We start from the raw sequence: 16,637 nt of genomic DNA on the forward strand, positions 1-16,637 counted from the left end.
CTTTGAGGAGTCCTGGAAATGGAGAGGACAGGGTCTTCTGCTCTGAGTATGGGGGAGGGACCAGCTGGAGTGGCTTAGGTGATGTGGGGGATAATGCAAGGGTGGAGACAGAAGGCCAGGGGCCCTCGGGGCAGTGCTTCCAGGGCAACTGAGGGAGAGGAGGCCTGAAGGCCCCAGCTCAACATGGGGAAATGCATAGGGGAATCCAGTTGACAGAGGCGGACCAGGGCTTCCTCCTCACTGGTCCTGCTGAGAAAGAAGAGGGAGGGGCACCTTATACTCCTGCCAGCAGTGCTGCCTGTGCCCCCCTCATCCCATGCATTCCTGCCCATCCCCCTTATTTGTCTGAGGCAGAAGGCAGCACCACTTGGTGTTGCAATCCCGGCCAGTTCTCTCTGTTTCCCCCTCAGCATGAGAGTGGGTCTGGTCCCCTTACCAGAGTGAGTTGTAGAAGGCAGAAGTGGAGCTCCCAGGCTGCGTCAGGCTGGGATCCGCCTCTCAGAGTCTCCTGGAACACAGCAGCTGCCTCTTCGAAATGCTTCAGTCCCAGAGGAATGAGAAAGAGGAAAGTTTAGGTGTCAGTGGGGTCAGGGAACTTAAAACTGCTCCCTTTCCCAAACTGGCTCCAGTTCCGAGTACCACTAACATTGTGACATTGTGGTAGTAGCTTAACTAGAAAATGTCAAATGTAGACCTGATCCCCACCCGATCCCACTCAAATTCCTCTTCTCCTTCCAACCTCAGACCCATTACCTGCAGTCCCATCAAGGCTTTGCCCAGGTGGAAGAGGCCCCGGGGCCAGCCAGGCCGCAAAGTAAGGGCTACCCTGGGCATCAGCCAGGGCTCACACCGGCTGACCCGGCCATTCATGGCAGAATGAGCGATTTCCAAATAACCTGATAAAGACAAAGTGGCCAAAAGTCCAGGTCCTCCCTTGGCACCCGGCCTTGCCCTGACGTCCCAGCACAGAGGCCAACCCCCCCACCTACCGGTGGTCCCGGGGGTTGAGCTTCAAGGCCTGGGTGAAGAGGACCATGGCCTTGTGGTGGAAACCATTTTGGGCAAAGCTGGTACCAAACTCTGGGGAGAAGAGAGGGTAGGAAGGTTCAGATGGGGCTATCGCAGGGAGGGATGGGTGAGGAAGGAGAGAGAAAGAATCTCACTCCTGGCTCTGTTGTAAGGCAGCTGCCAGCAATCCTAGAGATGCCTAGGAATGGGAAGCAAAGTCAAGCAGGACTTAAGGCCTCAGCCTTCCCAAATCCTTCTCCTTTGTTTAAACAGTTTGTATCAGGCAACTCATGTAATCCTCATGACAGGTCTGCAAGATGGCATCAGCCCTACTTTCTTGCAGAGGAAACTACCCCGGGTCAGGGTGACAGTGATGGAGCTTGATCCCAGGTCTCTTAATCCTAGGGCCAGAGAACTCCTTCTACTGGTCACTGCCCTCTACCCTTAGATTGCGTAACTTCCCAGAGCCCTCTGGCACCCCTTCCACTGGTTCCAGCTGAGGTTCTTCTGCCCTCCTCCTCACCTCTGCCTTGATTCTGCCTGGGGCTCTCTTCTTTTGGAGTGCTTCCTTCCTCCTAACTCATCTTCTCTTGGGGACCCAAGCTCCTGCCTTGGGGCTCCTGACTCAGTCCCTTTTCTCTGCAGGCACTGGGGGGCCAATCCCCAACCTTGCACAAAGCCAGAGACACAAAGGTACTAGATAGATCCAGTGAGTCCCGTGAGCAGAAAGGAAAGTTAAGGAGGGGCAGGGATGAGGTATGTCCTAGAGTAGTGGGAGGAGAGGGTGGGCAGAGACCATGAAGGGAAGGAAGGCGGCTCCAACCTCTTCCTCGCAACACTGTCCCTGAGCTGGGCCCCCACATCTGGACGGGGGGGCTCCCATCCCCATCTGCAATGCCTCAGACTGGAGGGAAGGTGAATAGGTGCAGAGTTGGGATCGCCTGCTTTTCCAGCCCCCACCTCCTGGCACCTGGTGCTCTTAGTACCTGCCTGTAGACATTCGCGTTGGACTCCCTGCCATCCTGCTCCAAACGCTCCCTTCGCTTCTGATCCTTTTGACGCTGTAATAACAATGACGAGGAAGACGAAGATGTATTTTGAGCACTATACTTAAACACCCACACACATACACACACACAGTTTGTATCCTGAGACCAATTCTTCATGTGGACAATATATATTACATGCCATGGTACCGTACTAAGAGCTTTGCATACACTATCTCATTTAATCCTTGCAGCTCTACGAGGTAGGTTTTGTTGTCATCCTCGTTTTACAGGTGAAAAAGCAGATAAGACAGTCACCAGGCAGAGGGCTCATAGTAAGAAGGCAGATTCCAGCCCAGACAGCATAGTGTGACTCCAGAACCACTGCACCAAATGGCCTCCAGGAGACCCTCCAGTCCCTGAGCCCCATGGGACCCCCTGGCCATCTAGAGTTCTCTCCTCTTCCCTCCCCCGAGTCCCTCTGGGCTCCCACCCCTTCTGCCCTCCAGCTACCTTCTTTTTAAGTCGTTTCTTCTCTGCTTTCTGTTTCGTGCGCTCCTGCTCAGACACCAGCTCCTCAGCCAGGCGGCTGGCTTCCTGGAGGAGGAAGGGCAGGTGGCAGGAAAAGAGAGAGAGAAAGCGAAAGGGAGGTAAGCAGTATGAACGAATCTTGGAAGATCCAGATTAGGAGAGAATATAGACATGGGAATTTGGGGACTGGGAGAACTGGAGTCTCATCTCTTCAGTCAGCAGGAGCCTCTGAGGCATGGCCACCTGAAGCAGGTTGTCTGAGTCACTGAGGCAGGATGCTGAGGCACAAGGGCTTTGAGGGCAGGGCTTAGACCCTCGTGGAGGGTATAGGAAGGACTTTTGGAGACCACAGTAGGTGCCCAGTCTCTCAGCCTCCTTGGCCTTGTCATTCTGTCCAGTAGTTTCCCCCTCATAACAGAAATGGTCTGGAGGGAATCTGTCAGGAGGGAGAAAGAGAAGGGAAAGAAAGAACATGAGAAAGAGGAGCATCTGAAAGCCAACCCCCCGACCCAGGGTACCAGCCTGGGCCCGGCCCCTGCACTCCCCACCATGGTGACACAGCTGCAGCCGCCTGCTGCTCCCACCCACACGGATCCGATGCAGGCCATGGGGATCATTCTCCACAGGCCGCCAAAGAAAATCCACTATGTCCTGGGAGGGGGAGGGGAGGGGAGATTAGGTTGGTGTTGTGGGGAACTCTGGGAGAGAGCAAGGAGCTTGGCTGGGTTGACCGCTCCACCACGGCAACCACTAACCAGCCACCCAGCCTGGAAAACCTTACTGGCCGACCTCTCCCTGCTCAGCACCTCAGAACACGCTGCTCCTGACTTTCACATGTATCACCTCCTTCACTAACTCTCCTGCCTTCCCAAGAGCTGAGGGTGGCATTCAGTACAGGCTTCTCTGACATCCTGTCATTAGGTCAGCCACACTGATGCCCCTGAAATGGAGCCCTCTTTCCTGCTCTTCCAGCGGTGTCCCCTGCCATATCCTTGAATATGAACACCCCCATATAATCCACCCTGGGGCTACCTCAACGCCTAAATGAGTGCCACAGTTCCTGGCTGGCCTCTCCCCTGCACTTTATCTGTTTCTCCCCCAAACCAAGCTCTCAGCAATTACTCCCCTACTCAGAATTTTCCAGTAATCCCCCACTGCCAGGGCCACAGGCAGGATTGAGTCTAGCCTGGGATTCAGAGCCTTCCAAAAAGCTCCTTGGCTGACCTTTCCAGTTTCCCCTTGCAATCCTCTCCTACTTAGCTGCCGTCCTCCCTCTGCCACCAGGCTCCTTCCAGCCTTGGGGTCTTCCCCCAGCTGTCCTCAAATCCCTCCTGGCTCTGAGCTTCTTTCTCACCACAACTTGCCTCACCTTGAAGAGTTCAAATTCCATCTCCCCACAAAGCCTTCCCAGACCCTTTCATTTCCAGTTATGTCTGCCCTCACTCAACCAAGCTGCATTAACATAGCCTGTGTTATATAATTTAAAACCTTATTATTCATTGCTTTTTATTGCTCTCTTAATTAGCCAGGTAGCATAGAACCGGAGAGAACACTGTGCTGGAGCACAGCTGCTTGCATCTTAGTTCTGGCTCTGCCACTACTGGGCTGTTTGATTTTGGACAAGTCATTTAACCTCTCTGGACCTCAGCTTCCTCATTCACAAAATGAGGCAAGACTCTTCAAGGCTTGGCCTGTACATTCTGTGGTTCTAATGAGGATTGTTTCCTTAGTTAGTGTAAGCCATCTTTAAAAACAAACAAAAAAAGGACTGCCTTGACCTTCTACCTCTCCCCAAAACACAGTCTATACTACTCTCTTAATTCACTACCTGGCCACACATGATCTGGCCACCCAATCTCTTCATGAAATCATCTCCTACCCTCTCGCCCTCCTCCAACTGCAGTGGTCTCTTTTGAAGTTCCTACAGTGCACCAAGTGTGCTCCCATTTCAGGGCTTTTGTATTTGTTACTTCATCTGCCTGGAATCCTCTTTCCCCAGTGAATGGCTCACTCCTTCATCCCCTTCAGATCCCTGCTTAAATCTTCTGAGGGAGGACTTCTCTGACCACTCCCTTTAAAAAGCAAAACCTCTCAGTTCCATTCAGTATTCCCTATCCTTCTTCTTGCTTTATTTTCCTTTGCACTTCTCATATTTGACATACTATATCGTTTATTTGTTGACTGGCTGCCCCCACTAGACACTGCTAATTCATTGACTATAGGGATTTTTGTCTGTTTGGTTTACTGCTTTCTTCCCAGTGCCTAAAACAGCGTTCAGTACATAGTTGGTGCTTAATAAGTGTGTGCTGAATGAGCAAAGGCAGAGAGATGGGTGAGGAGGCTATTGTAATAGAGATGCAACCAGGAGCTGTGCCTGAAGAACACTGTGTGATCCAGTGAGTTTGCACTTTGTCCTGTTAGTGATGGAAGTGGATCTAATCTGGGAAGCGAAATGCTCAAATGAAATTGTACTGGGGAAAGAGATGAGTCTAGGGGTGAAATGTTTAGTTAGCAGGTCATTAGAACTGTTCAGGCCAGAAAGAATGAGTTCTTGAACTAAGGTAGTGGCAGCAGAAGTAGGAATGGAAATAATAGATTTGATTGAAGAGACACTTCAGAAGTAGATTTTGTGACTGACTACACGGGTGAGGTAAAGAAAAGGGGAGGAATATGTAGAATGATTCTCAGATTTCTGAATTAAGCAACTGGATGGAAGTTTGTGTTATTAACCAAGATTAAGATGAGAGGAAACGCAACGAATTTGCAAAGATGATGAATTAACTTCTGGACTTGTTGAGTTTGGTTTTAGAGATAACCAGGTAGCAGTTGGAAGTATAGCTTCTCAGTGCTTCCAAATCTGATCCTGTCCCTCCCTCTATAACCCTACCACCTCCTTCAGGACATCCAAACCCATGTGCCAGACCAGGACTTTCAAACCACTTGCTGCCCTCTTGCTCGCCTCTTCTCTCAAACCCATAACTAAGGTCTCACTTCAGTGAAGTTCTCAACGTTTCCTTGCTTTAGTGTCTTTGCTCACACTGTTCCCTCTGTTGATAATATCTTTCCCCAAGCAACTCCTACGCACTCCCCAATCCTCAACTAAGAGACCCTCGTCTGCCCCATCCTGCCCACTTCAAGCATTTATCACCGTTGAGTCGTCCCCGCCCCGCCTCCACTTGCGTTGCGTTTCTTGGCAGTAGGGCCCACAGTTACGTCTCTCCAAAGCCCTGGTGGAGCCCCGCGCGGCGCCGGGCCGGGGCAGGGCTCAACACGGAAGGTTGAAAAGAGGCGTGACCGTAAAGGGAACGGGCCGAAGAGCAGCTAAGAGTTATGTTTTGTTTTGGTTTTTTTGGCCGCGCCGCGAGGCTTGCGAGATCTTAGTTCCCAGACCAGGTACTGATCCCTGGCCTCGGCAGTGAAAGCGCGGAGTCCTAACCCCTGGATCACCAAGAAATTCTTAAGGAGTCCTTTTAACCTCGTCGCCGTAGTCCTCAGGACCGAATTCCTTGCAGAGTTTGGGGACAGCAGCGACCCCCAGCGGGCAGCCGGGCCGCAGAGGACAGTATATAGGAAAAGAAGGCGGCGGCGCGTCTAGGGGCCTCGGGGTAGGTGAGCTGGAGCCCTCTGCCCATCGCGTGAAGCACAAAATCCTACTGAAAACAGATCTAATTGGGGCTGCCCCAGTCCTCCTGGACCCCCTCCGGTCTTGTCTCACCTGCTTACCTAGCTTGACCAGCCCCACGGTCTTCGGAATCGGCGCCATCCCCGTCAACAGTGACCCGAAAGTGAAAGTCTGGCATTCGACACCGGCCGAAGGGCAGAGTAGGACAGAGTAGGCAGCCATCTTTGTTGGGGGCAGAAGCCTCCGCTTACGGAGCGCGAGAGAGTGCATGACGGTCCCGGCGGCTCCCGGGCCAGAGATGACGGCTCCGGGAAAGGGGCGGAGCCCCGGCTGCGGCAGGCGTTGAGCAGTACGGGGAGGTGGGAATCGTTAGCTTCGTTCCGGACAAGCTGTCCCATGGCCCAAGCGTCTCGCTCTGGTGGCCTTCTGCCTCCGCTGGCTACCGTGCCGCCGTTACGGGCGCAGCCCAGGGGCGCTGAGGAGAAGCAGTGGCGGAGAAAGCGGGCAGGCGCTCTCCGCCGGGACGTTCGTGGCTGGCTGCGGCTGCCGGCTGCCCGAAGCATCCCCTGCCTGGACCCACGGCCCGGCGGAAGTCCGAGAGGGCAGCCGTGGTGGGCGGTGCCGGCGGACGCAGGAGAGCACCGTGAGGCTGGCGCTGTGGACTGGGGGCGGGAGCCGGCAGCTGGTGGCCCGACCCCTCCAGCGCTGCAGCGTCTTCGGGCGGTGTTGCTGCGGCTGCACCACGAGCGGCAGGAGCTCCTCCAAGCCCAGGACTGCGCCCGCCACCTACAGGCGACCGTGCGCCTCCTGAGGATCCTGAGTCCCGGCGCTCCATCCCCCGGCCACTTGCCTCAGCTGTGCCGCGACCTGCTGGCGCACCCTTCCGGAGGCGCGGTCCTGCGAAGCGGCCTTCAGGAGACACCCGAGTCGCTACCCCTGGCACGCTCCGTCGGACTAGCCGCCCAGCGCCTGGATGCTACTATGGAGATGCAGCTTCGGGCTCTGGGCCAGGCGCCCGCCAGCCCGGGCCTATCGTCCCAAATCGCCGACCTGCTGCTGGCACTTCCCGCCTACCACCAGCTGCAAGGAAAAGCCTTGAGCTACGTTCCAGGGGCAGCGCGCCCTTATCCCCCGGCCCGTGTGCTCCGCCTCCTGGCGGGGGAGCGGGGTTGCCAGGTGGCAGGTTGGCTGGATGAGGCGCTCAGGGGATCCGACTTGAGGGACCAGCTCCGCAGGCGGTGCCAAGAGGAGCGGGAGCTGCTGCCAGGGCTACTGGGCCTGATGGGGGGCGTGACGGGTTCAGCCAGCAGTGGACTGGGGCTTGGAGGGGCGGGGGCCCTGTGGAGCCAGTACTGGACCATGCTGTGGGCAGCCTGTGCTCAGAGTCTGGACCTAAGTCTAGGACCCTGGAGGGACCCCAGGGCAGCGGCACAACAGCTGAGTCAGGCACTGGGTCAGGGTGAGTGATGGGCCTGGGTGGGTGTTTGGGAAGGCTGGGATCTCTTCTGTATTCACCTCACTCACTTGCCACCTAACTACAAAAACAGGCTCTTTAGAATGAACATACCCCACCCCACCCCTGGGGGTTCAGGCTATAGCTTCTGGGCTTTCAAGGCAAAGTCTTGCTTTCCATGCCAGCCTTGAGTCTTGGGGGAAGCCTCCCCTCTTCCCCCATCATTGAGTGGGGGCAGTGTTGGGCAAAAGAGGGACCCTGTTTTCAGGCTCCAGTCATTTCTCCCACTAGCATCACTGCCTCAGGAGTGTGAGAAGGAGCTGGCTTCTTTGTGTCACAACCTAATTCATCAGTCTCTTACCTGGAGCTGGGATCAAGGTGAGAAGGAAGGGGCAATGGCAGTGACACAAGCCCCAGACTGCTCCTTCCTTATCAAACCACACCCCCTCATCTTCAGGCTTCTGCCAGGCCTTGGGATCTGCTAGTGGAAATCAGAGCAGCCTTCCCTCATCCTCTCAAACCACTGAACTTTTGCAACAGCTCTTCCCTCCTCTCTTGGATGCCCTTCGAGAACCCAGGTCAGGACTGCTCCTCTGCCGGCCTCCAGGTGAGACAAGGTATTGGGGATGGGGGGATAAGAGAACAGCTGAGGATATCTATCTCCTTTATTCCTTAATCTGTTCTGAAGCCTGCCTCCTCCAAAGGTGTTCCGTGGCCCTTCAGATACTCTGTCCCTCCTCTCCCCAGGTCCTGCCCCCCTTTCCCTGGGGCTCTGTACCCTGCAGACCACCTTGCTCTGGTTTTGGGGCAGAACTCAGCAGCATCTGGCAGCGTGGGCCCCAGGTTCCTTCCTGCTCCTGATCCAGAAGGATTTACCTGTGAGTAGCTAGGGAATGGGGAGGGGAGCATCCTGGGCTGGGCTCGGATCTCACTCCCTGTTTCTGCCAAAGCCTCTATTATATGAGGCAGAAGCTTTGTCCAGCCTGGCCTCAGAGGAAAGCTTGGCCCTGGAGGTGGAGCAGCAGCTGGGTCTGGAGATCCAGAAGCTGACTGCACAGATCCAGGTAAGGAGAGCAGGCGACCTGCCAGGGGCCAGCTTTGGGGTTGGTGGGGTGGTTGTGGTGGTGGTAGAACAACTCAGTGCCTTGGAATCGCCGCTAAATTTATCTTTTCTTGCTCTTCACTTTTTGTCCTCTCTTTATTATGGAAAATTTCAAAAAAATACAAAAGTAGAGAGAAGAGTATAATGGACCACCATATTCCTACCACTGAGGCTTTAATAATCATCAACTCATGGTCAATTTTATTTCACTTATATATCCCACCCCCAACTCCCATGTCAGGCTCTCATTTTGTGATGTTAACAGCCACTGATGATTGATGATCATTGTCTATATCCGTTATTTCATTAGAGGGTGCAAGGTGGTGACATTCCAATTCTATCATTCCTTCTTCATTATTAGTTGGATTACTCTTATAAAGTGAAACTTGCCCTCATAAATTACTTGGTTACTTTGAGGTATAATTTGTAGAGAAAAAGCAAGATAAATGATTGACTTTTCCTTTTATTTACTAGTTTTTGATGTTTCTCCTGTTTTCTAAAAGTATCATTTGTATTTTTATTAAAACTGAAATAAAATATTTTAGAAGGCGTCTAATGAAAAAATAGCACTTTAATTGCCCCTCCCCAACTTCGATTTCTGATCCTTGTTCCACAGTAGTAACTTTCATCCACTCTTGGCTGTTTCTTCTAATATTTTCTTATTTTCTTCTAAATTTATGAATTAAACTATTATACTTCTAATTTTTCCCCATTTTACACAGTATCTGTTCCTACTATGGATGATGTCTCTCTGCTTTTTGTTTTCTCTTCCTGCCCAAATGTCTGCTCTTTGCCCTGAATAGGGGCGTCGCTGTAGAGTTCAGTCCCTGCCCCTCTGCTCCTTTTCTCTCTGCATTCCACAGTGCCTTGGTGCTGTAGACCCCCCCAGTTTAGCCCTAATCCACCATCTGCATCTGCCTGTTGGGCATTTATACCTCAATTTACTGCTGCCTCTTTCAACTCAGCATGTCCCAGAACAGGCTTTTCATGAGTAGGGTGGACAGTGACGGTTGTGGGAGCTCTGGGGAGGGAACGCCTTGGTGGACACATGGTAACAGAAGCTCCTTACAGGCTCTGTGGCTCAAGCTGGTGGCTGGGCATCCTCAGAGGAGCAGCAGGGGTTACTGGATGTGGGAAGTTCATAGTTCCTTGGGGGAGTACTGGCGAGATGGTCTGACCAAAGCAGAAGCTCCCTGTGTGTGTGTGTGTGTGTGTGTGTGTGTGTGTGTACATGAGCATACACTTGCCCTCGCATGTGCATCTCAAGGGTGGGGGTGGAGGATTGTGAAGGAGTAGGTTGTCATCAAGTTGTGGAGGGCACTGAACACCAGCCCACAGATTTTGGACTTTATCTCATAAGTGATAGGGAGCCATTGTAAGAGCAGGAGGGGAACAGTGAAGACAGTGGTAGAGTTTGATCCAGCTATAGAGGTCAGGATAGAAGGGAGGTGGGGAGACATAATATGAGAAGGGTCCAGCTCTTGGTAGTTGCAGTGAGAACAGAGCAAAAGGGGCAGGGACAGTGTGCTCATCATGTGAACCAAACACTGTCCAAAGCAGTTTCATGCCTTGCTTCTCTGCCTGGTGACTGCACTACTGGGCATCTGCTCTGGGCATTCTACCACATATGGCACTGGGATGAAAAAGAAGAATCAGATGTGAGTTTTCTCCTCAGCTGGACTGTAATGTCCCACAGAAAATACTGTCCCATAGTGTGACCTTGTATTTTCTGAGTGTTGAGTGCAGAATTTCCTAACAAATGTCAGTTGACAAAAGAGTAATTTCTTTGTTATATATAAGGAAGAAGGGGGTTCTGGTGTTTGGGATAAGAGAAGAAGAGTTTGGATTTAGACTTGGTGGGAGAGAGCCCATGTATCAGGAGCCACATGGGCTCTCTCCCACCAAGTCTGGCCCCCGCCAGGTCCTTTCCTCTCTTCAGGCTCTCAGGCATACAGTCACCTTTTCCTTAGACCTGCCACTACACACCCCACTTCTTGCGTTCTTCTCTTAGATGGGCTGTAGAGACCCCTCCTTTTTGCTGTCTTCTCCCCCTCCAAAAACAAAACCTATCAAACCAAAGAAACCAAACCAGCACATGGGCCTTTTCTTGCTTTGTGGGTTACAATGCTCTGGAGAAATGGAAGTGGCTACAAAGAATATTCAGTGTGAGGACATTCCAAAGGTTCCTGAATCTTAGAAAGTTATATTCATTGCTCCTGGTCTACATGCAGTTCTTGCCTCCCTTTTATAGATGACAGACAGATCGTACAATTCCCTTTTCTTTCTTCAGCCTTTGCCTGTCTGCAGATCATGCAGACCTCTCTCTAGCATCTGCTTTTGAACATTGGCGGTGGTGAGGGTGTCTCCCTTTTTTTTTTTCCTATTAACGTTCCTATGGAACAAAATTAACATGGAGGATTTCCATCCTCTGAACCAAGCTGAGGAGAGCAGGGTAATCTTAGGGCAAGTGTCCATAATCTCTTCTCGGTCCAGACCTCTTGGAAAACCCAATAAAAGCTATAGTATCTCTCCTCAGAAAATGCCCAAGCCCATACAATTATGCATACAATTCTGTTCTGGGGCTTTATGGATGCCAGGTTAAACACCTCAGATTTAGAAGAGCATATAACTTGACAAGTCCCTCAGAGATAGGCCCCTTTTACTTTCTCCTTATCCCCACAGCTCCTGTCTGAAGAGTCACTAAGTCTCTTTTTTCAAGAATGTCATAAACGAGCCACACAGGACTTCGAACTCCACATGCCACGGGGTCGGTACTGGCGGCATCGTCTCTGTCCTGGTAAGTCCTCATCCCAGCGTTCCCTTCCAGGCTTCTCAGGGGGTAACAGTGTCCTGGCCCCTCCAAATCCTGGCTCCACTCCTTTGTCTCCATCCTGTCCTCACCTTCTGTGTCCCCTCACCCTGAAATACTACCCTCTTCCCCCAAATGCTCCATTAGGGGCTTGATGGATCTCCCTAGCCTCATATCCTGTCCTTTCTCTTCTCTCACTCCAGAACTTCCCAGTATCCCTAGTGAGTATGCTGGGTTGGTGGTCCGCAGGGTACTGGAGCCTGTGTTGCAAGGACTGCAAGGACTGCCACACCAAGCCCAGGCCCCTGCCCTCAGCCAGGCACTGACTGCCATCCTGGGTGCCTGGCTTGACCACATCCTCACCCACGGGATCCGGTTCAGGTGGGGAGAAAAGGAGGCCGTGGCAGGGGGATGAATGGAACTGAAAAAAAGGGAGGGGATGGGTGGGGCAGAGCGGTTCGGAGAGGCAGGAGGGTCAGGTGGCCACACTGTACCTTGGCCTTCAGCCTGCAGGGGGCGCTGCAGCTCAGACAAGACTTTGGAGTGGTCAGGGAGTTGCTGGAGGAGGAGCAGTGGGGCCTGTCCCCAGAACTTCGCCAGACTCTGTTCACGCTCAGCATCTTCCAGCGGCTGGACGGCGCCCTGCTGTGTCTGTTGCAGCAGCCCCTGCCCAAGACTCAAGTCCACAGGGGGCCTCCCTGTTGCTGTGAGTCACTCTCCCTCCCCAACTCCAGGCTCTCTTTGCCCCTAGCTCATAACTTTATGTGCCGCATCCCCCATCCTCATCATTGATCTGGCTTCTGCGTGTACCCCACCTCCCACACACATACACCGCCAGCCACCTGCCTTCCACTCCTGCCTTACCAGGTGCATGTAATGAGGTCCAGACCATGGAATTGCCCAGCAGCAGCCTCAACAGCCTGGAGAGCTTGGAGCCCCCTCTTCGACCTGGAGCACTCCCAGCCCAGACAGCTCAGCTGCTAAGCACACTGTGGGGAGAAGGACCTAGCCCTGAGGCTTACCTGGTAGGAAATCAGCAGGCCTGGCTTGCCCTGAGGCAGCATCAGCATCCCCGCAGGCACTTACCTTTTCTTTCCTGCCTGAGCACCAGTTCTGAATCCTAAGGACCCTAATCAGAGCCCGTCAGAACTCCCTATCTCTGTATGAAAAAGCCGAGACATTTAGAAATGCATATTAAAGAAGCCTAATTGGGATCTTGGAAGAAAGCATACCTGAGAACCACAAGCTACACAGAGCCTGGATTTAGAAACCTGGAGGTCAGCATCCTTGGGAAGCTTGGGCTTAGTTCCCCATCAGTGAAGACATCTCAGAGCTAGACACTAGCAGTAAGGGGCTAGATGCTGGGAGTAAGGCTTTAGGGTTGGATCCCAGGGGAAAGGGAAAGAGAAAAAGCAATAGAAAGCAGGGAGCCTAGATGCCACTTCCTCTTAAGTCCCTGGAGCCAGGCTAAACACAGAAAGTTCGGGACACTACTACAAAGTTAATTCATCAGGAACCACAGAGATGGAATAGGAATTTCTACACCTAAATCAGTCCCACGGCGTATACTATATAATAGTACCCTGCACTCCCCTCCCCATCACTATTTTTAGTCATTTAAGAATATTGGGGAAAAAAAAAAAAAGAATATTGGGCTGTAGGACCTTCACGTGTAAGCTTCGCTACTCCAGAGTTCCACGTGTTTAATCTTAAACTACCTGAGTGGAGTTTACCCTCTGGTAGGTTTATAATCCCTGCCGTGGTGGTGCCCTCTCATTGGAAGGGACCAGCACTTAAGACGGTGTTAACGTAGATCTGGCACAGCAAGGTACAGAGGAGTAAAGGCTGCAAAAGACGTGTTATCGGCGCCAGGTGCAAACGGCTTTTGCCCTGTTTATTGTCTTCACCGTGGTAAAGGGGGCTATTAATGACAGGTAGTGTTTACTGACCGCGTACTTTGGCCGCCCCATACCCTGTGCCGAAATCATCTGTCTCCCTCCTGGCCTTCCTCCTCTTCTCGGCTGGGGAGCCCAGGGCGGCGGCCTGGGGACCAGCACCACCGACCGTGGCAGAGAAGCCGCACGAGGCGGAGGTCGGGGGACTGCGGAAGCGCGTAGCAGCCCACAGCGTCTCGCACTAGCGACACTTCCGCCCGCACGAGTCCTTCCGGGGTGGGGGTCACCATGGCAGCGGCCTTGGCTCGGCTCGGACTCCGCTCTGTCAAGCAGGTTCGGGTTCAATTCTGCCCTTTCGAGAAGAACGTGGAGTCGACAAGGTACGAGGGGGAAGGAGTGCGGACGCGAAGGGGCTCGCCTTCCTCCCGCCGGGGGTCTAGCCCCCTCTGCCGGGCGCTCACGCCGTTTTCTCACCGCAGGACCTTCCTCCAGGCCGTGAGCAGCGAGAAAGTTCGCTGCACCAACCTCAACTGCTCGGTGATTGCGGACGTGAGACACGACGGCTCCGAGCCCTGCGTGGACGTGCTGTTCGGTGGGTCCGGTTGGGAGTCGGGAGGGAGTCGCTAGCTCTCGGCGCCGGCCCCGCCGTCCTCCCGGTGCCTGACTCGTTTGTTTCTTCCCCAGGAGACGGGCATCGCCTGATTATGCGCGGCGCGCACCTCACCGCCCAGGAAATGCTCTCTGCCTTCGCCTCCCACATCCAGGCCAGGGGTGCGACGGGGAGCGGGGACAAGCCGGGCGCCAGTACCGGGCGCTGACAGCGCGGAAGAGACCAACAAGCAGGTTTTCACCTAAGACTGCTAAGGACACATCTAAGAAGAGCTTGACTTAATTACTCAAATCACTATTTGGAAGACCACAGAGCGCAAAAGAAAAAAGAAAGAGCCCTGTGACTACAAATCCAGCCAGTGTTTCTGGGACGAGACAAGATGGGGAGGGGTCTGGACAAATTTGAATTTATTTCACTTTCTTACCATCACTCACTGCTTAACCCTTTTGAATTTGGCTGCTTCCAACACTACTCAAGGTACCTCTTACTCTTATTAGAAGTGCTGTTTTCTTAGTCCTCATTTTTCCATTTCAGTAGCACCTGCCACTCTTAATTCCCTCCCTTGTGTAACTTCTTTTCTGCTCAGGTCCTTTTTCTTCTTTTAACCATAAAGGCATACTACTCTCCTTCTTTCTCTTCTTTTATTTTTGGGGCATCTCATATTCTGTCATGACTTGAACTACCCTCTTGGGTTAAACCCTACATTTCTGTTTGGCTCTAATCTCAAATTCTGTGCTATAGTCAGGGTACTTACTACCAATTTTCTCCAAATTCCACCAACACTCTTTGTCTAACCCTAACCCGATAATCTTATATACTCCCTAAAGTTGACCCTTGAACAATACAGGTTTGAATTGCAGAGGTCCTCTTCCATGCCTGTTTTTCAAATAAATACATAGTACAAGTACTACACGATCCGTGGTTGTTTGAATCTGCGGTTGTGGAACTGTGGGTGCCGACTGTAAAGTTATCCCCCCATTCTCAACTCTGTGGAGCGGTTGGGCCCCTAACTCCCATCCCCACCCCCATTGTTTAAGGGTCAACTGTACTTGCCTCCTCTCCTGACTTCCTCATTCCTTTAAAAGGCACTTCATCTGCTCAGCCACTTGAGCTGGAAACCACAGCATTATCTCTGGTTCTGCCCGCTCCCTTTCCCTGCGTATCCAGTCAGTAAGTTCATAATATTCTGTCTTGAACAAAAGCTTCTGAAATGTTCTCTACATTTCCATTCACTCTCTTGTATTATTGTTGCATTCTCCCACCTGGTCTCCTTTTTGCTAACCGTTTTTGCTGCTGCTTACTTTTATCTTTCCAAAGCATATCATTGGTTTTATTATTACAACTTGTTTCAGAGAACAGTGCCTAAAGTACTTTTTAGGCACCCTGCCTAAAGTGTTTTTCATACTAGGTTACCACCCATTAATGTGGATCATGAAGTCAATTTAGGGGGTTAAATCAGCCTTTAAAAAACAAAGTAAAATAGAATAAAAAGTATCAGTAGATGGCACATGGACTGGGAAGTATTCTTTAAGAAACTTAAGTTTTAAGCATATAATCATGAATATAGATATAGGTATTATATAAAGTATGTGTATGTGTGTCTATCTGCATGTACTTGGTTGCAGTATAGAATTATTTCTTACCGCAGGTTGTAGGAAAAAATGGTTGAGAGCCACTGGTTTAGAGAAAAACTTCAGAATGTTCAGCTAGGCAATCAAGAATCTGTGGACACTGGCTGCTGTGTACTTTGCCAAATATATTTCCTCCTACCCCATTACTATACTACTTCTCTCTTAAAATGGGGATATCTTCAAAGGACTGGTTTTTCCCCCTCTCCCCTCAAAGAAAGAAAACTATCAGGAGACAGTATAGTGTAGTAAAAAGCCAGAATTCCTGGGATTGAATCCTAGCTTTTCCCTTAAGTAGCTATGTAACTTTGGACACATTACTTAGCCTCTCAGTGCCTGTTTCTTCATTCGTAAAATGGGGATAATAGTACCTACCTCATAGAGCTGTTGAGAGATTAAATGAATTGATATCTGGGACTTCCTTGGTGGTCCAGTGGTTGAGACTCTGCTCTTCCACTGCAGGGGGCACGGGTTCAATACCTGGTCAGAGAACTAAGATCCCTGCATGCAGTGCGGCCAAAGATCAATCAATCAATCAATAAATTGATATCTGTAAACTGCCTATAATATTGGGTGAGCATAGCATAGTATCTAAGAGGCCGTATGTTATAGGCCTCTTTAGTGACGAAAGGATACAACCTAGATTTGAGTCCTCCAGGTCCATGGTTAACTGGCTATTATCCTTGGCCAGATTAACTACTCTCATCTGTAAAAACAGGGATGGTTCAAACACTGCTGTAAACACGGATTGAGTGCCGGCACTGTGCTTATAGATTGTGAACTTGAGGTTGGGGCTGTTTTCTCTGTGTCCCCCGCGCCTTGCATAGTGCCTGATACAGAGTGTGCAATAAACTTTTGTTGAATTTACCAATATTTAGCATCAACCTTGTGACTTCAACTGATTAGTACTGAGATACAAAGATGAATGGTGAAACTCAGGTGTGTGTACTAAGTGCTACAATATATTGACTAGGTGTGGACCAGGTGCAATGG

The 16,637-nt window shown here is 51.5% G+C and overlaps 3 protein-coding genes across 4 annotated transcripts; 2 read left to right on the plus strand and 1 right to left on the minus strand.

Annotated features, from left to right (window-relative positions):
• Window positions 1–866: 866 nt before the first annotated feature.
• On the minus strand, window positions 867–6,932 carry TTC31 (tetratricopeptide repeat domain 31). Its single transcript, XM_059943512.1, has 4 exons — window positions 6,241–6,932; window positions 2,508–2,591; window positions 1,999–2,069; window positions 867–1,080 (listed from the first exon to the last, which is right to left on the minus strand). Exons 1-4 carry the CDS (start codon window positions 6,415–6,417, stop codon window positions 867–869), a joined length of 546 nt encoding a protein of 181 aa, XP_059799495.1. The 5' UTR covers window positions 6,418–6,932.
• CCDC142 (coiled-coil domain containing 142) lies at window positions 5,720–12,725 on the plus strand. Of its 2 annotated transcripts, XM_059942527.1 has the most exons (9): window positions 5,721–7,606; window positions 7,892–7,978; window positions 8,058–8,207; window positions 8,348–8,478; window positions 8,551–8,664; window positions 11,385–11,499; window positions 11,715–11,892; window positions 12,018–12,217; window positions 12,379–12,725. In XM_059942527.1, exons 1-9 carry the CDS (start codon window positions 6,544–6,546, stop codon window positions 12,633–12,635), a joined length of 2,295 nt encoding a protein of 764 aa, XP_059798510.1. In that variant the 5' UTR covers window positions 5,721–6,543; the 3' UTR covers window positions 12,636–12,725. The 2 variants fall into 2 exon arrangements, with proteins under 2 accessions (XP_059798511.1, XP_059798510.1); XM_059942528.1 differs by lacking the exon at window positions 11,715–11,892 and having other exon boundaries at window positions 5,720–7,606; window positions 12,379–12,578.
• Window positions 12,726–13,157: 432 nt separating this feature from the next.
• MRPL53 (mitochondrial ribosomal protein L53) lies at window positions 13,158–16,517 on the plus strand. The gene is made up of 3 exons (XM_059942532.1): window positions 13,158–13,786; window positions 13,886–13,998; window positions 14,091–16,517. The coding sequence occupies exons 1-3, from the start codon at window positions 13,695–13,697 to the stop codon at window positions 14,222–14,224; spliced, it is 339 nt and encodes a 112-aa protein (XP_059798515.1). The 5' UTR covers window positions 13,158–13,694; the 3' UTR covers window positions 14,225–16,517.
• The last annotated feature ends 120 nt before the right edge of the window (window positions 16,518–16,637 follow it).

This window comes from Balaenoptera ricei, chromosome 13 (genome assembly GCF_028023285.1).
Source record: "Balaenoptera ricei isolate mBalRic1 chromosome 13, mBalRic1.hap2, whole genome shotgun sequence".
In the NCBI taxonomy this organism is placed as follows: Eukaryota; Metazoa; Chordata; class Mammalia; order Artiodactyla; family Balaenopteridae; genus Balaenoptera; species Balaenoptera ricei.

What these genes read in the sequence shown, in the direction of transcription:
- TTC31 (XM_059943512.1), bottom strand. Translation starts at nt 6,417, where the DNA reads ATGCACTCTCTCGCGCTCCGTAAGCGGAGGCTTCTGCCCCCAACAAAG. An exon ending in AGAAACGACTTAAAAAGAAG is followed by an intron (nt 2,070 to 2,507) that starts GTAGCTGGAGGG and finishes TTGTTATTACAG; the next exon opens with CGTCAAAAGGATCAGAAGCG. An exon ending in TCCAACGCGAATGTCTACAG is followed by an intron (nt 1,081 to 1,998) that starts GCAGGTACTAAG and finishes TCTTCTCCCCAG; the next exon opens with AGTTTGGTACCAGCTTTGCC.
- CCDC142 (XM_059942527.1), top strand. Translation starts at nt 6,544, where the DNA reads ATGGCCCAAGCGTCTCGCTCTGGTGGCCTTCTGCCTCCGCTGGCTACC. An exon ending in GAGTCAGGCACTGGGTCAGG is followed by an intron (nt 7,607 to 7,891) that starts GTGAGTGATGGG and finishes TTCTCCCACTAG; the next exon opens with CATCACTGCCTCAGGAGTGT. An exon ending in GCGGCATCGTCTCTGTCCTG is followed by an intron (nt 11,500 to 11,714) that starts GTAAGTCCTCAT and finishes CTCTCACTCCAG; the next exon opens with AACTTCCCAGTATCCCTAGT.
- MRPL53 (XM_059942532.1), top strand. Translation starts at nt 13,695, where the DNA reads ATGGCAGCGGCCTTGGCTCGGCTCGGACTCCGCTCTGTCAAGCAGGTT. An exon ending in AAGAACGTGGAGTCGACAAG is followed by an intron (nt 13,787 to 13,885) that starts GTACGAGGGGGA and finishes TTCTCACCGCAG; the next exon opens with GACCTTCCTCCAGGCCGTGA. An exon ending in CTGCGTGGACGTGCTGTTCG is followed by an intron (nt 13,999 to 14,090) that starts GTGGGTCCGGTT and finishes TTTCTTCCCCAG; the next exon opens with GAGACGGGCATCGCCTGATT.